General features: G+C 33.6%; 2 protein-coding genes across 2 annotated transcripts; one reads left to right on the top strand and one right to left on the bottom strand.

The window, feature by feature from the left end:
* Nucleotides 1-4,449: 4,449 nt before the first annotated feature.
* LOC135841595 (DNA excision repair protein ERCC-8-like) lies at nucleotides 4,450-6,241 on the bottom strand. Its single transcript, XM_065358625.1, has 3 exons — nucleotides 5,874-6,241; nucleotides 5,498-5,805; nucleotides 4,450-5,426 (listed from the first exon to the last, which is right to left on the bottom strand). Exons 1-3 carry the CDS (start codon nucleotides 6,050-6,052, stop codon nucleotides 4,741-4,743), a joined length of 1,173 nt encoding a protein of 390 aa, XP_065214697.1. The 5' UTR covers nucleotides 6,053-6,241; the 3' UTR covers nucleotides 4,450-4,740.
* Nucleotides 6,242-6,600: 359 nt separating this feature from the next.
* Nucleotides 6,601-13,674, top strand: LOC135841594 (PX domain-containing protein kinase-like protein). The gene is made up of 10 exons (XM_065358624.1): nucleotides 6,601-6,970; nucleotides 7,058-7,246; nucleotides 7,315-7,411; nucleotides 8,084-8,310; nucleotides 8,990-9,236; nucleotides 9,330-9,578; nucleotides 11,820-12,028; nucleotides 12,099-12,185; nucleotides 12,272-12,389; nucleotides 12,591-13,674. The coding sequence occupies exons 1-10, from the start codon at nucleotides 6,869-6,871 to the stop codon at nucleotides 12,755-12,757; spliced, it is 1,692 nt and encodes a 563-aa protein (XP_065214696.1). The 5' UTR covers nucleotides 6,601-6,868; the 3' UTR covers nucleotides 12,758-13,674.
* The last annotated feature ends 1,827 nt before the right edge of the window (nucleotides 13,675-15,501 follow it).

Below are 15,501 nucleotides of genomic sequence, written 5' to 3'. Positions count from 1 at the left end.
AAGATCTGAAGAGCCTCAAACGAGTTTCAATTTTTTTTCCAGAAATTTCAAGTTGATTATCAGAGAGACAAAATAGTCAAACTACCACCACGAAGGTTTTTTTTTTGTTTAGCTGATCTATTTATTAGTACAGATACAGAACCGTCTAACTTGAAAACAACTGCTTTTGAAATATTCTGGAGCCTCCGGAGCTATTTTAAATGTCTGGAGAAGTGTAGGAGAGAAGAGGAAGGAATTTACGTAATTCGCATTTTTTCATTTTGTTGGTAAACAAAATAATTATACAGTATTTTATGAGAATAAAAATAAAAAATCGTCATAAAAACAGTTTTTTTCAATTTTTTTAATTTTCAAAAATTCATCAAAAATTTAAAAATGAATTTCAGCACCTGAAATTTTGGGTAAGTAGGTACCTACCTATGGGAGTTTTAGGACGTAGGTAAGTATGATTTTTCAATTTTGCTCAAGCACAAGGGAACTTTTAAACCCAGTGCAATTCCATATATGAAACCACATTACATTTTTTGATCTTTGGAGAATTTTTGAGAATTAAAAAAATTCAAAAAAGCTGTTTCAAGGACACTTTTCCAATTTTTCATGAAATATAATTTTTTTTGGACAAAATGAACCAATACCAACCATATCAACAACTATGTGCCTGAAGTTACCTTGCAAGATAATCTTCGCCTTGGTAAATCGGCAGGCGAAGTTACACTGTGCAAGTATACAGGAAAGTTACAGGAATCTATTTTGAGCCATCGACCTTTTAGTTAATATAGACGACTACTCATATGCAATATTAGGCCACTGGTTATGTCGCCAACTCCGTGGATTTCGAACTGTGAACAAACGCATCTGCGCATGCCTCACGAATTGATGCGTGTATAAACTGTAAACACCACCTCCCCACCAGTACCACCACTAATCCACCCACTAACAACCAAATACACACACACATTTCCTGACGCATGAGCAGATGCGTTTGTTCACAGTTCGAAATCCACAGAGTTGGCGACATAACCAGTGGCCTAATATTGCGTATGAGTAGTCGTCTATATTAACTAAAAGGCATTGACTATATAGATATACTACGTATATGGACTGCTGATTCTTATCAATTTAACGTTGGTTATATGGAGAAATCATGTAAGCAGATTTTCAAAAGTCCACTCAACGAAAAACGGTGTTCGTTGCCTGAAAACGCTGCTCATTGGCTCTCACAGTACGGAACCTTGGATGCGCGCGTCACCTCGCGTCATCCTCGCATACAATTGCACGTAATCTTCGACTGAAACCCTGGTTTTTGTTGCGTGGACTTTTATGTTTACATTTTACACTTTGATAAGGGTTAGCAGTCCATATACGTAGTATATCTATATAGTCAAAGCTAAAAGGTCGATGTTTTGAGCACACCACAGTACCAAACCGTCAACTGACACATACCCAATAACCTTTGGACAACTTTTCTTGTACAGGAGGGGAGAGGGGGGAGTTTTAAGTGGAATAATAGCCGATTTCAATGATAAAATTTTTTTTATACCAATACAAAGAGGGGTGCGGCCAAGGTGACGATGCTAGGTTGTGATATACCCTGAGACGAACTTACCGTGCAATTTTCAGAATTTTTCTGTGCATAGGAGGGGAGAGGGGGGAGTTTTAAGTGCAAAATAGCCGATTTCGAGGATAAAAATTGTTTTTGACCAATACGAAGAGGGGTGCACCCAAGGTGGTGATGGTACGTTGTAGTATATGCAAAGACTAACCTACCGTGCAATTTTCAGAATTTTTCTATGCATAGGAGGGAAGAGGGGGGAGTTTTAAGTGGAAAAATAGCCGATTTTGAGGATAAAAATTTTTTTCGACCAATACAAAGAGGGGTGCACCCAAGGTGGTGATGGTACGTTGTGATATACCTAGAGACGAACTTACCGTGCAATTTTCAGAATTTTTCTATTTATAGGAGGGTAGAGGGGGGAGTTTTAAGTGGAAAAATAGCCGATTTCGAGGATAAAAATTGTTTTTGACCTCGAAATCGGCTATTTTTCCAATTAAAACTCCCCCCTCTCCCCTCCTATGCATAGAAAAATTCTGAAAATTTCACGGTAGGTTAGTCTTAGCATATACTACAACCCACCATCACCACCTTGGGTGCACCCCTCTTTGTATTGGTATAAAAAAAATTTTATCCTCGAAATCGGCTATTTTTCCACTTAAAACTCCCCCCTCTTCCCTCCTATGCATAGAAAAATTCTGAAAATTGCACGGTAGGTTAGTCTTAGCATATACTACAACGTACCATCACCACCTTGGGTGCACCCCTCTTCGTATTGGTCAAAAACAATTTTTATCCTCAAAATCGGCTATTTTTCCACTTAAAACTCCCCCCTCTCCCCTCCTTTGCATAGAAAAATTCTGAAAATTGCACGGTAAGTTCGTCTCGAGGTATATCACAACTTACCATCACCACCTTGGATGCACCCCTCTTTATATTGTTCAAAAAAAAAATTCCCCCTCAAAAATGGCTATTTTTCCACCTAAAACTCCCCCCTCTCCCCTCCTATGCATAGAAAAATTCCGAAAATTTCACGATGGGTTAGTCTTAGCATACACTACAACGTACCATCACCACCTTGGGTGCACCCCTCTTCATATTGGTCAAAAACAATTTTTATCCTCGAAATCGGCTATTTTTCCAATTAAAACTCCCCCCTCTCCCCTCCTATGCATAGAAAAATTCTGAAAATTTCACGGTAGGTTAGTCTTAGCATATACTACAACCCACCATCACCACCTTGGGTGCACCCCTCTTTGTATTGGTATAAAAAAATTTTATCCTCGAAATCGGCTATTTTTCCACTTAAAACGCACCCCTCTCCCCTCCTATGCATAGAAAAATTCTGAAAATTGCATGGTAAGTTCGTCTCAGGGTATATCACAACCTAGCATCGTCACCTTGGCCGCACCCCTCTTTGTATTGGTATAAAAAAAATTTTATCTTTGAAATCGGCTATTATTCCACTTAAAACTCCCCCCTCTCCCCTCCTGTACAAGAAAAGTTGTCCAAAGGTTATAGGGTATGTGTCAGTTGACGGTCTTGTACTGTGGTGTGCTCACAATAGGATTCCTGTAACTTTCCTGCATACTTGCACAGTGTAAATTCGCCTTCCGATTTACCAAGGCGAAGATTATCTTGCAAGGTAACTTCAGGCACATTCAACAACTTATGCATCAAAAACTATTAGTTTTGGACCATTCTGGAGTCTCCGGCGATTTTTTTTATTACTTCCAGAAATCTCAAATCGAATTGGAAGGCTTAAAATAAATCTTAGAATCCATAACTCTGGTGAGTGCTCATTGGACACCCTCTCAACCGTTTCAGGTTGCAATCGCTAAATTCCAGGAGTGTTAGTTCAAAAGTAAATTTTTGACCAATTTTGTAAATTTCTGATAAAATGAAAAAAAAAAATCAAAATTTCGAAGTAGGGATGTAACGAGTGGGATTTTTGGCAAGATATCGTCTAGTGTGTCTACACGATCACTTGACTCGAAAATAATCGCAATTCAATTTCTTTGGAGCTTCCAGCGATTTTTTAATTTTCTCCATAATTTTTCAAATTGCTCTGAAAAGGTCAAAGGTGACCTGGTCAATCGCAAATGAGCACCTTCTCGAAGCCTATAGCGATTTTTTATTTTTCTCCAGAAACTTTGAAATTAGGTACTCTGGTAATAGTCAAAAATAAACCACCTATCTGATTTTTTTCACTTTTTCTGGAGCTTTCAAATAATTGGTTAAAAGTTCACTTTTAAACTGGCATTTCTGGAATTTCGTGGTAACCACTCAAAATAATCGATAAGGTGTCCAATTAGCACCTGCCAAAGTTAAATTAAAGGTCCTTAAGTTCATTTTTGGCCCGTCCAAAGAGAATTGAAATTTCTGGAGAAAATTTTAAAAATCGATGGAGGCTCTTGAATGGCTCAAAAGTACCTACATGAAAGTTGTTAATGTGTGGAAGTTCAATTGAAGAAATTATTCACATGGACTCACGTTGCTAAAAAAAATAATATTTCATTAAAAAGCTTGAAATAGTAAGTAGCTTTTTCAATTCTTTTAATTTTTCAAGAATCCACCAAAAATCTAAAAATGAACTTCATTAACACTTGAAATTCATGCTTTTTTGATACAACTTGGTTTCGTTCAAATCGGTTAAATTGCAGAGGGAGTCAGCTCGAAAAGGTTCCTCTGGAAATATTCCAAAATGTGTGGAAGAGTTGTGGAGTGCTGGAGTGGAAGTGGAACTATGCAGTGAAATAAAATGTCTGTTTTTTTTTTTGCAATATAGGGTAAATTTTTAAAGAATCAAGCTCTCCTTCAATCTTTAATTTCGCTTTCCAAACGTTGACGAATGACGATACATTTATTTTCAAATGCTAAACAGATCAACTACCTAATTAAAAATGAAACTAATCATACATTTATTCGTATAATTGAAACATAAAGCTACCACACACACACACACAGAAACGACCACAAATGGGTCTTAATAAATAATACACATAAATTTGCAAGACATTAGAAATAATATTCAATTAGAAAAAAAGAAAAGGAAAAAAAAAGTGATGCTACATTAAAACATACTCATAGCTGAAAAATGAATGCTCGAGTTAATTGAAAGATGTACATCGACGAATACTTGTAAGAATCACAATAATAGGTAACATAATTATTTGGTCAAATTCTTTTTAACCTAAAAAATCGGCTATTTGAGGCCAATCGCAGCTGCTACAATACGTCGTCGATTGTAGATCATCATCGCACCAGATTAAAATAAGTCCATCGGTACAACCGGAGTATAATTCGTGTTGAAAAGGTTCGTAATAACAACAGTTAACATTGCTGAAATGACCTCCGAGTTGCTTGATTAATTTACCAGACTCGACTTGATAAACGTTGATTGAATCGTTGCACGGAATATACATGTATTCGGGTGTAGTAAACCTCGATACGTCAATTTGTACGCTTTTTTTCGAAGAGTTCACAAAAGATTCGTAATCCACTAGTTCATTTTTACCATCTAACGTATCCCATAATCGAATCGAGTTGTCTGTACCGCAAGAAACCAATTTCAAACCACCTCTGACAAATTTCACCGCGTTTACAGCGCCTGTATGTGCTGTGAAGTTATTTTTACAAGGATTACAAGCGTTGTTTTCTTTGGTATTGCATCGATTTAAACTCATTAGACAGCTTTTAGCAGAACGAATATCCCATATGAGTACTTTGTTATCGGTACCACCGGTGGCTAAGATGTGTTCTTCGAAAGGAGACCAGTTACAGGATAGTACATCTCCTTGGTGATGTTTCAACGTATGGACGTTAGTGCCCGAGTGAAGTTCTAGTATCGATACTATACCTTTACTGCTGCACACTGAAATATTAAATAATGAATGAATTATATTGTAGAAGGACAAAAATCATTGCAATGAATCAATTCGTTACCTGCAACTGTACAGTTCCTAGTACGAGCTGGAGAGAGATCAAAATTATAGATTTTTCCTTCGAATCGTAAAGTTTCAACGCACTCTAGGCAGCTCGTATCCCAAATTTTCAACGTTTTATCGAAACCTCCGGAAACAAAGATACCATTATCGGTTGGAAACCATCGTACGCATTCTACGCTATACCGATGACCATCTTTATCTGCTTTTGTACATTTCCAAAGACGTTTACATTCGTATTTCATAGATGTTGTCATGTTTTTGATATTGTGAAGCAGCAGTGATCCATTACTACGACCCGACAGTAAACTGCAAAGGAATAGGGTTAGAGAAATTTGTATTTTTCAAGAGGTAGGTAGGTGCTTTGTAATACTTACAATCTGCCTTCGCAGTTGTCTCCTTGTAAGTGTTGAATACTGACGGTAAATGTGTCATCGTGCGAGATTCTTTTGCAGTCACTAACGTCCAAATTAGAAGCACGTCTGCCAATTAGAGCATTAGATATTGCCGAAGGTTTTTCGATCCCAGCTTTCACGTTTTCGACTATTTTATACATTTTGATGTAGCTCAAGCTCGTCCTGTTTTCAAAAAAATGAGCACATACTTGGCAAGAGTCACGTTTACAGAGAAGTGATTTAGAAATGATTATGTTTCAGAGTAACTTTGAACTTTTTCGAGTAGCTTTCTAAATTTTAATTATTGATTTATTCGGGTTGTGGGTTGTGTTTTGATCTGATAATTTTTTTTTCTTGTTTATTTTGATTACAAAATAAGGTTGTATTTTTTAGTGAAATCTAATTCTTTTCACCATTTGAATTCAAAAAATATTTCGCGTTGGAAAATGAAATTGATTTATTTACATCATTTTTCACTTTCAAAATAACCAAATGATTCTAATTTTATTATTTTTTATCCAAAAAACTCCAAAAACTGAGAAAAAATCTGGAAATTTTTATTTTGAAATTTTTATTCAAAAGATGTTTTGCGTTGCTAAGTTTGCATCACTGTAATCAACAGTAAATTACGCGTTCTGATTGGTCCAGTACATTTGAGTGTTTTACGTGTTAAATATTTATGCGCGCGCATTGATAATGATGCCAAACAATGATAGAAAATGAAAATAAATTGAAAAAATTTATCTGCGAGGACCGAAGTGTTCATTAGTGTTCATTTAATTTTTCTCGGAATAGTTAGTTGTACGTGTGAAACTGTAGAAAATTGTTTATGGTTTCCGTTAAACGAAACTTGACTCATTTATATACAATTGTACTTGTTTTATTCCCATTTTCCACTTGACCAGAATTGTTTCATGTAATCGTTCGATTTCGTAATCATTCAACTTGTGTGTTTTATTCGCGAATGGGATCAACTCATGGCAGTTTTTGAAGAAACTCCCTCGAAAGACAGCCATCTAGACGATTCTGCGAGACTGTTTTGCACCATAGTGAATTCGAGGAATAACGATGGTCATACGGTTAGTAGTGCTATACAAAAGCACAAAATTATTCATTCGTCTGTTTTACAATTAATTATCATTAATTAAAATACCTTATCAATTCAGGAATACATTCTCAAAGTACATAGAGGATATAACGAAGAGAATCACTGGACAATTTTCCGAAGATATAGCGAATTTTGCGCCTTGCATAAAGATTTGAAGGCAGTTTATTATGAAATCAATCTACCACCGAAGAAATTTTTCGGGAATCTCGAGGTGCAGTTTGTGAAAGATAGACAGCATAAATTACAGGTAATATTATCTCGAAATCTCATCGTTAATTCATTTTCAAAACTGTTCAACGTTTTCTTATATTACAGTCGTATTTGAATAAAGTATTGGATCACATCGTCCTCTCTTCATCGTATTACCTGAAGCGGTTTCTCGATTCTGACAACTATTATGATTCAATTCAAGGTAATTAGGATTAATTTTAATCGTTCCTTGTGCGTTTTGTAGATAAAGTAGAGTACTTATCATCATTTTTGATACGTCAATGAACCACGAAATGAATTACATCACGAATTCTGTTGCTCTCGATAGTTTTTTTTTATTTCGAGTAGGTTACGTTTTTCAAAAATCATTCTTCTAAACAGCTTTTCATAGAGTACAATCAGATCACGGAAGCGTTTCGATTATTGATTCTATTGTTTTCATTTTTACAGCTAGTTGCATTTGTATTTTTATAATGCAGGCTTTTAATTACCTACATATTTGCAAAATGTCTTGTTTATCGAATTGTTTCAACGGGTATTTGATTGCAATTCGCTGTACAGTTCCGTGCTCGATTATCCTTGATATAGAACTCGTAAAAAGCTCGATAAATTTATTGAACTTGTACTCTCAACAAATTGTTTTTCATACAAATGGAAAATTTTGATAAATAGTAATCTTACTAAAAGTAACTCTTATAAAAAGCGAGTTAATTTTCACCTAAAGATTTCTTCGAAGCAGAAAATTTTAATTACTGTTTCAAATTCTAGCGGTCACTTTATCGTAGTAGGTGTAGTTACGAATACGATAGATAATTTTTCTCGCACAGAACATTCCATTCTAGTGTGAAACGAATAATTTGTGAAAATGTTGCAGATAACGATTTTCAAAACGCATCGATGGCTCTGCGGGGTAAAACTGATTTTCATACGATGAAACCAACACCTAACATCGGATGGAGATTTAACAAACAATATTGCAACGTGAAGAAATTCAACGATTCGCGAAAATATATTTTAACTTGGATCAGCGACTACGGCATTCGTAGATGTTTAAACGATAAAGAGACACAGTCAGCTTTCAAAGTATTACTCGAGTTATCGGTACGTCTGCTGTGAAATATGAGTCTCCCGTCGACATTGCCATAAGCTTTGTCAGCAGTCGCGTTCATATAAATAGAATTCACAATGTTGCAAATTTGATTCGGTGAATTGAAATTCAAGTCTCGAGTCTTTATCTGTAATTATTATCTTGCCAGCTTGAAATATTATAGACTGCTGACTCGATATTTAAATTTTTTTCTTGATTATTGGGAAATGGGAAGTCATCGGGGGAAAATCTAAATTTAAAAAAGGTTTTGTGTTAGCTTCATTTCATTAGAAAATAATTAAACTAATCAGGATGTATCTTGGGATTTTGCCGAAACTATTTTATTACGATCATCTTTGAATTACCACTGACGTAATTTTTCGTTGCGGAAGATGTTTCGTATGTTGTTATCAACGTTAAATTTCCCCTCGCATCGATAGACAATACATTCGAGTAATTTACGTCCGACTAGTATTTTTTTATCTCGATAATTTTCAATGAAAAATAATTTGCATAATTTTACACACATATTTTGCTGATTGACTGTAACGTAAAAGAGAAAAACACTTTTTAAAACACATGCAAATTTTGTCAAATTGACCAAAGCGTGATTATTTTTAGCATCTGCCAGAAAAAAAACTGCGAACAAGTTTTTTTCTAATAATATTATATAATTTTTTTTTTTCATTTCAGCATCCTTATATTATGCCGATAATAGCTGGAGATTGTTACACGACGGGCACCTTGGTTATACGTTCCTGTTCTTCTAAAGGTAGTTTAAGAGAATGGATTTGTAGAAGAACACCATTCGACCACTTCTTAGATAAATGTCGTCGATATCGTGACGAAAGCGTGATAATACCATCGAACGAAGTATCCACTATTTCAATCCAAGTACTGCATGCTTTGAACTTTCTACATAAGAAAAATATACCATATGGTGAATATTATATAAGAATTTCACATTACCCTACGTACTACATACCTTGTAATTTCGACCGAAAACTAATTCATCGTGATTTTATTTCTTCAGGAAATCTTCACACCGGTAATATTTTCATCGAAGATGAAGTAGCTAAAATATCCGAAGTAGAGAACGGAATTCTGGGACTGCCTTCGTTTTATAAACGTTTCCTAATCGAAAATCGAAGAATAAAATCGATACAGGACGTGGACGTGTATTGCTTTGGGCATGTTTTATACGAAATGGCGTTCGGCGAACGTTTGGATGCCTGTTTCTTTGATTCCGAGATTTTAGTTTTAGATTGTTACGAACATTTAAGTAAGTTACTGAAATTTAGCTGGCTCTCTTTAGGTTTTATTACGAGTATTTCTCTCTTCAGGGAACTTTTTGAACTGCCACTCTACGAAGATAGATCGAAAGAGCATGTTCTAAAACTCAAATAACCAAAGTTTTAATTGCTAAAATTCATTTTTTAGGTTTTTGGGGAATTTTTGAAAAATTATTGGAATTTAAAGAGCCTTTTCTAGGACGATTTTTAATTTTTTAATAATTTTAAACAAAATGAACCCGTGTGAAGTGAAAACTCAGCGAAAGAGCATGTTCTAAAACCTCATAACCAAACTTTTAACTGCTAAAATTCATTTTTTAGATTTTTGGCAAATTGAAAAAATTACTGCTCTCTTTTTGAAAAACTAATAATTTTTAAAATGAGATTTCAAAACTTCGTGGTGATCAGATGAGGAAGGAAAAATTTACAAGAGCTCTCAACCTGGATCAATTTAAAAATTAAAAAAAAATTGAATAAGCTCAGTTCAAATAATATGTATTGTCTCAATTTTTTAGCAAAAAAACTTGCCTTTTTTTTTTTTTTTTTTTGAAAAATGCCAAATATTTTAGTTTCTTGCCAAAAATTGTCGCTGTTTCACAAATAATTCCGAAAAGTCTTGATTTTTTTTAAATATCACTCCAAGCATAGTTTTTTTGTCAAAAACTACCAAAAACATAAAAAGCTTGCTTTTATTGACAAAAATTAGAAAAAAATAAAATTTTGGTCTTTCATGAAAATTGCCAAAACGTTTTTTTTTTCACCTAAATGTTTCAAAAAAGTTTGACTTTTGGTTAAAATTAGGAAAGAATGAAATTTATTTTGAAATTGCCCGCTTTTTTCCAAGGTTGTATAAGTTTCGCTTTTTGACTGATAATATTCTAGCGTTTTAGCAAAATTGATGAAGAGTTTCACTTTTTTAATAATTATCCAAAAATTTCGTTTGCCTGAAATTGCCAAAGACTATTTTTTTTATTTCTTTTTTTTATCAATAGTTGAAAAATCCTACTTTGATCATTTTTTTTTTTTTTTTTTTACAAAAAATTCTAAAAGTCTCACTTTTTTAAAACAATTGTTCAAAATTCACAATTATTTCCCAGAAATTGCAAAAAAAAAATGTTTATGCCAATTGCCAAAAAGTTTGGTTGTTTTTTAAAACTGTCGAGTTTTTGTTTTTTTTTTTTGGCAAAAATTGACCAAAAAATCATCGTTTTTCAGAAGTTTTTAAAAATTTTCCTTTTTTTGCAAAATATTTTAAAAAGTATATTTTTTTAAAAAAATTGTCCAAAATTCACGATTTTTTGTCGTAAATTGCCAAAAAGACCTTTTTTTTTTTACTATATTATCAAAATCTCGTCTTTTCATCAAAATAAAACGTTGCCAAACAGTTCAACTTCTTAAAATTAAAAACCAACACATTTCATTTTGTAATAATATTCTGTTTTTTTTTAGAGTGGAAGGATTTTTATTTTTTATGCGTTGGAAATTTTTTGCTCACGGTTTGTGATTCTTTTGATTACTTTTTGATTACTTTTTGGGGGGGGGGGGGTTAAGTAGAGTACGAGCACTGTAATAATGAACATTGAACAAATTATAGAAATTGATTGATAAAGATAAATTTGATTTTTTCGTTGGAAAAATTTGCTCAGAAATTTAATATTTTCATTAGCATTTAAATTTTAATTCGGATTTTTTGCCAATTTAAAAAAAAAATTATTATTGTGTATATTTCTTGGAAAATTTTGAAAATCACAAAAATGAGGCATTTTTACGTTCTGAGCTCAATTTTCTGTCTTTTTTTGCAATAACTTTCTTCAAAGTTTCAATTAAATTGCCTTTTGGGATTCCCAAATTTTGAGGCAAATCCGAATTCTTCGATCGTTTTTTAAGAAAAAATTTTTATTTGCTCATATGAAATCTCAAATTCACAAAAGTAAAAAAAACTTATGATTTTTTCAATTTTTTGTTTGAATTCTGCTCATATTGATCAACTTTTGAGAGGCTTTGAGGATGACTGGATGACATTATAAAAAATGAAATGAGGATTGAATGGCATTTACTCCCCCCCTCCCCCAAAAAAGAAAAACATGGATCGTTATTTTAGAATCTAGTCAACTTATCTCTCTTATTCAATTTCAAAATCCCAGTAGGAAATTTTGCATTTACATATATACGTACTTGATTGCTACTGTGACATGAAAAATGACTCATTCAATATCACATGATTTTTCCAGGGCCAGTATTACGATTATTACTATCAAGCTCATTGGAGACGAAATTACCTGCTGTGTTGGAGCTTCTTTCATCAAATGCTTTCTGTTCCGGTTCATCTAAAATTAAATTCAATAACCCACCTCGCATTAAAATTACTTCCCAAAGTAAAGCGGTATTTTCCAAATGTCTTACCAACATCGAAGATAATTTAATAAAAGAACAAAACGAGGTGAGTTTTATTCGTTCAACAGTTCTTTCGTTTTCTGCCACGAAAATTATTTTGGTCATTTTTTCCACAGCTGAAAAAGCACAAAAAAAGGATGCGTTTATTGGAGGAAGTGGAAGCTTCGGAGTGTAATATCAATGTCGAAGAAAGACGTAAATCGGTAATACTTGCTATACCTATAGAAACAAAAACCCTGCTTTAATACGAATTATCGTCGTTTTTATCCAACATTTCGTGTTATTACAGAGAAGAAAATCCAGTCAGTCGAATACGAAAATTCGCGCCGATTTGGATCAATTTGAGAACATGAGTAATTGCAGCGGTCGTACTTCGCTTAGTACCGATTCGAGCTCGCCAAATTCAGGTTAGTAGTAATTTCGGTTTACAATTGGTAATAAATTAGAAATAGAATATAAAATTCACCTCACGCGATCGAAAACTACCATCCGGGCGATGAGAGGTGCAGAGATACAGTGACGTCAATAGACCGACGTGCCGGGTGGTTTGAATAATTAAACAGAAATATTTTACGTGGTCGTCATTTTGAACCGATATTTTTTTTCAGGCTGTGATAAAACTAACGAAACAAATAACGTTGCTCCGAAGATTATACCTGATTCGTCCGGTACGTCTCCATCGGTCTCGGAATCGAGTGACAGATCAGCGTTTCTTCAATCTATCGTTAATTTTAATAAAAATAAATTAAAGAAGGCCAATTCAAACGGTATCTAGGTTATAATTATTGTACAGCGTACACACCTTTTTTTTTTGTATCCTGACTGATGAATTTAATCTTATTCGTGTACTTGAAAGTTTTTACATGGGCTTGTGAATATCATCGTATTTTTTTATCGATATGCCATAACTTACGCACAAATAATATGTTCTTCTAACGAGCCCTTAATCGTGTGAAAATGTTACCAATTATTGCATTTTTGAAATTTTTATATTACCATCAGAGAACCAGAATTTTATCTTATAATTTTAAGCATATTTTATTACATTCGTTTTAACCAGATTTTTATCCTACTCTCTCCTCCATTTTTTTTATACTTCAAGATTGATTTTTTTTAGGTATTGTATGTTTGAATTGATTTTTCGAAGAATTTTAATTGTTTTTATCACGTTAATTTTGTATTCTTAAGTAGTTTTTTTTTCTTTTCTTTACTAATGTTTTGAAAAAGTTAAAGAGTATTTTTCGTATAGTTCCTGATGGTAAACTGATTACATACATACTTACTAAATGGTACGTATATAGAATTTAAGGTACCCTATCGATTTTTCGATTTCTGTTTAAATTATTTCGTTAATTCGTTATCGTTATTATATTATTATTGTTACAAAATGGTGTAACCATTTCACGTACGGTATTGAAAATTGGTTACGTTCATTATTTATTGGTCTAGTCTTACCCAAATTTTCATTCTTATTGAAAGCATGATTAGTATGTATTATTAATTATGAATTTTATCGTGTACACGTACAGTTTACTAAACTGTTTATTATGGTTTAATTATTTAACGCTACGTACCTACTTACATCGAATTTCGATGTTGTCAATTTTCACTATCAAGTACCCGAGCTATGTTTTCTACGTTTCCTTTGAAGTTATCGGTAAAGGTAAAAATAAACCTTATATCTTCGTTGAATTGTGATAATTTTTTGTATATTGTACTCGTATTTCAGCCAATACTTGAAATTACGACTTCATTTTTCGAGGTGGGGTTTTCAGAATTTCTGAAACTGTCTGAATTGTTTTGCAGATTCTGTTGTTGCAGGTGCCTATATGATGGCAAAGTGTCGGTCATTTTTAATTATCGTACGACAAATTGATTTCTTCGATCATGCGGATGTTTTTAGCTTGCTTTCCTCGAGACGAACGAAAACTCAGGTGCTCTATGAAGACTCCCAGATTGGTGATGACTGAATGAGACATTCGCGAAATTCGTTTCACGCTCTCAGAAGTTCATTTTGATCGATTTTACGCCTGACTTTGGAAACTTGGAATTTGGAAAAAATTGACTTTAGAAAATCTTTCAACGTATATTTTCCATCATCTTCTTTCAAGTTCAATTTTTTCTATATTTTCAATTTTAGAAGAGTTGTACGTGGAAATCATCGCTTAGGAGACCAGTGGGGGGGGGGGGGAAAGAGGTGGAAGATTTTGACGCATTTAATTTTTATCCCACTGATCCGCGTCACGAACTTGGAAAAAATTGTTCAATTCTAAAAGTTTGATAAAAATATGCGATAAATCCGCATCATTCATTATGTTGGACTTGAAAAAAAATGATCAATTTCTGGTGTCTGATTTTATAATACCTATTTAATCTGACTTTTAAGAACTTGGAAAAAAATTGTATTCAATTCCAGACATCTCACACGGGCCTCGGAGGCTATGGAGACGCAATCAGCCTTTGGATTGCACAGGGTGTCCAGAAATTGAAAAACTGGTTTGTTCAAAAAATGCAAACCGGTTTTTATTGGCGCAATGTATAATTGTAGATGGAGAAAAAAGCTTGAAACAAAAGTTGTAGAGCATGAAAAATTACACAATTCTCTCTAATAACATTTTGAAACCGGTTCATTGGTTTGAATTTAGCAAGCACTTTTTGACAATCATATAAAAATTCGAGATCGAGAAAAAAGCTTGAAACAAAAGTTGTGGGGAATGAAAAATTACACAATTGTGTTCAATCACATTTTGAAACCGGTTCATTGATTTGCATTCAGCAACCAGTTTTTGACAATCACCTAAAAATTGAAGATAGAGAAAAAAGCTTGAAAAAAAAGTTGTAGAGCGTGAAAAATTGAACCATTTTTGCTAATCGGATTTTGAAAATGGCTAATCAACTTGCAACCAGGTAACTTTTCATGGCTTGCTTCGATTTAATGAACCGGTTTCAAAATCTGGTTAAAAACTGGTTGCTAAAAATGCAAACCAATGAAATGATCTGGTCTCAAAATGTAATTGAACAGAATTGTGTAATTTTTCATGCCTTATCACTTTTGGTTCAAACTTTTTTCACTATCTACAATTTTTGGGTAATTTCTGATAACTGGCTGCGAATTAATAAACCGGTTTCAAAATCCAATCAGCAAAAATGGTTCAATTTTTTACCCTCTACAAGTTTTGTTTCAAGCTTTTCTTTTATCTCCAACTTTTCGGTGATTGTCAAAAACTGGTTGCTAAATGCGAATCAATGAACCGGTTTCAAAATGTGATGCGACATGAATTGTGTAATTTTTGACGCTCTACAACTTTTGTTTCAAGCTTTTTTCTCTATCTACAATTTTTGCGTTTTTTTGTTAACTGGTTGCAAATTAATGAACCGGTTTCAAAAAATTCATATCATGTTTTTGTCGCCTTAGTGTGTAGAATACATTGCGCCAATAAAAACCAGTTTGAACTTTCTGACCAAACCGGTTTTTCAATTTCTGGACACCCTGTGCATGGGCCGGAAATTTTCAAGGTC

This window comes from Planococcus citri, chromosome 3, assembly GCF_950023065.1.
Source record: "Planococcus citri chromosome 3, ihPlaCitr1.1, whole genome shotgun sequence".
NCBI lineage: Eukaryota > Metazoa > Arthropoda > Insecta > Hemiptera > Pseudococcidae > Planococcus > Planococcus citri.
Note: the sequence above shows the minus strand (reverse complement) of the source record. Positions and strands in the feature narration are given on the sequence as shown.

What these genes read in the sequence shown, in the direction of transcription:
- LOC135841594 (XM_065358624.1), top strand. Translation starts at nt 6,869, where the DNA reads ATGGCAGTTTTTGAAGAAACTCCCTCGAAAGACAGCCATCTAGACGAT. An exon ending in AAGTATTACTCGAGTTATCG is followed by an intron (nt 8,311 to 8,989) that starts GTACGTCTGCTG and finishes TTTTCATTTCAG; the next exon opens with CATCCTTATATTATGCCGAT. An exon ending in TAATAAAAGAACAAAACGAG is followed by an intron (nt 12,029 to 12,098) that starts GTGAGTTTTATT and finishes TTTTTTCCACAG; the next exon opens with CTGAAAAAGCACAAAAAAAG.
- LOC135841595 (XM_065358625.1), bottom strand. Translation starts at nt 6,052, where the DNA reads ATGTATAAAATAGTCGAAAACGTGAAAGCTGGGATCGAAAAACCTTCG. An exon ending in GACAACTGCGAAGGCAGATT is followed by an intron (nt 5,806 to 5,873) that starts GTAAGTATTACA and finishes ATTCCTTTGCAG; the next exon opens with TTTACTGTCGGGTCGTAGTA. An exon ending in TAGGAACTGTACAGTTGCAG is followed by an intron (nt 5,427 to 5,497) that starts GTAACGAATTGA and finishes TTAATATTTCAG; the next exon opens with TGTGCAGCAGTAAAGGTATA.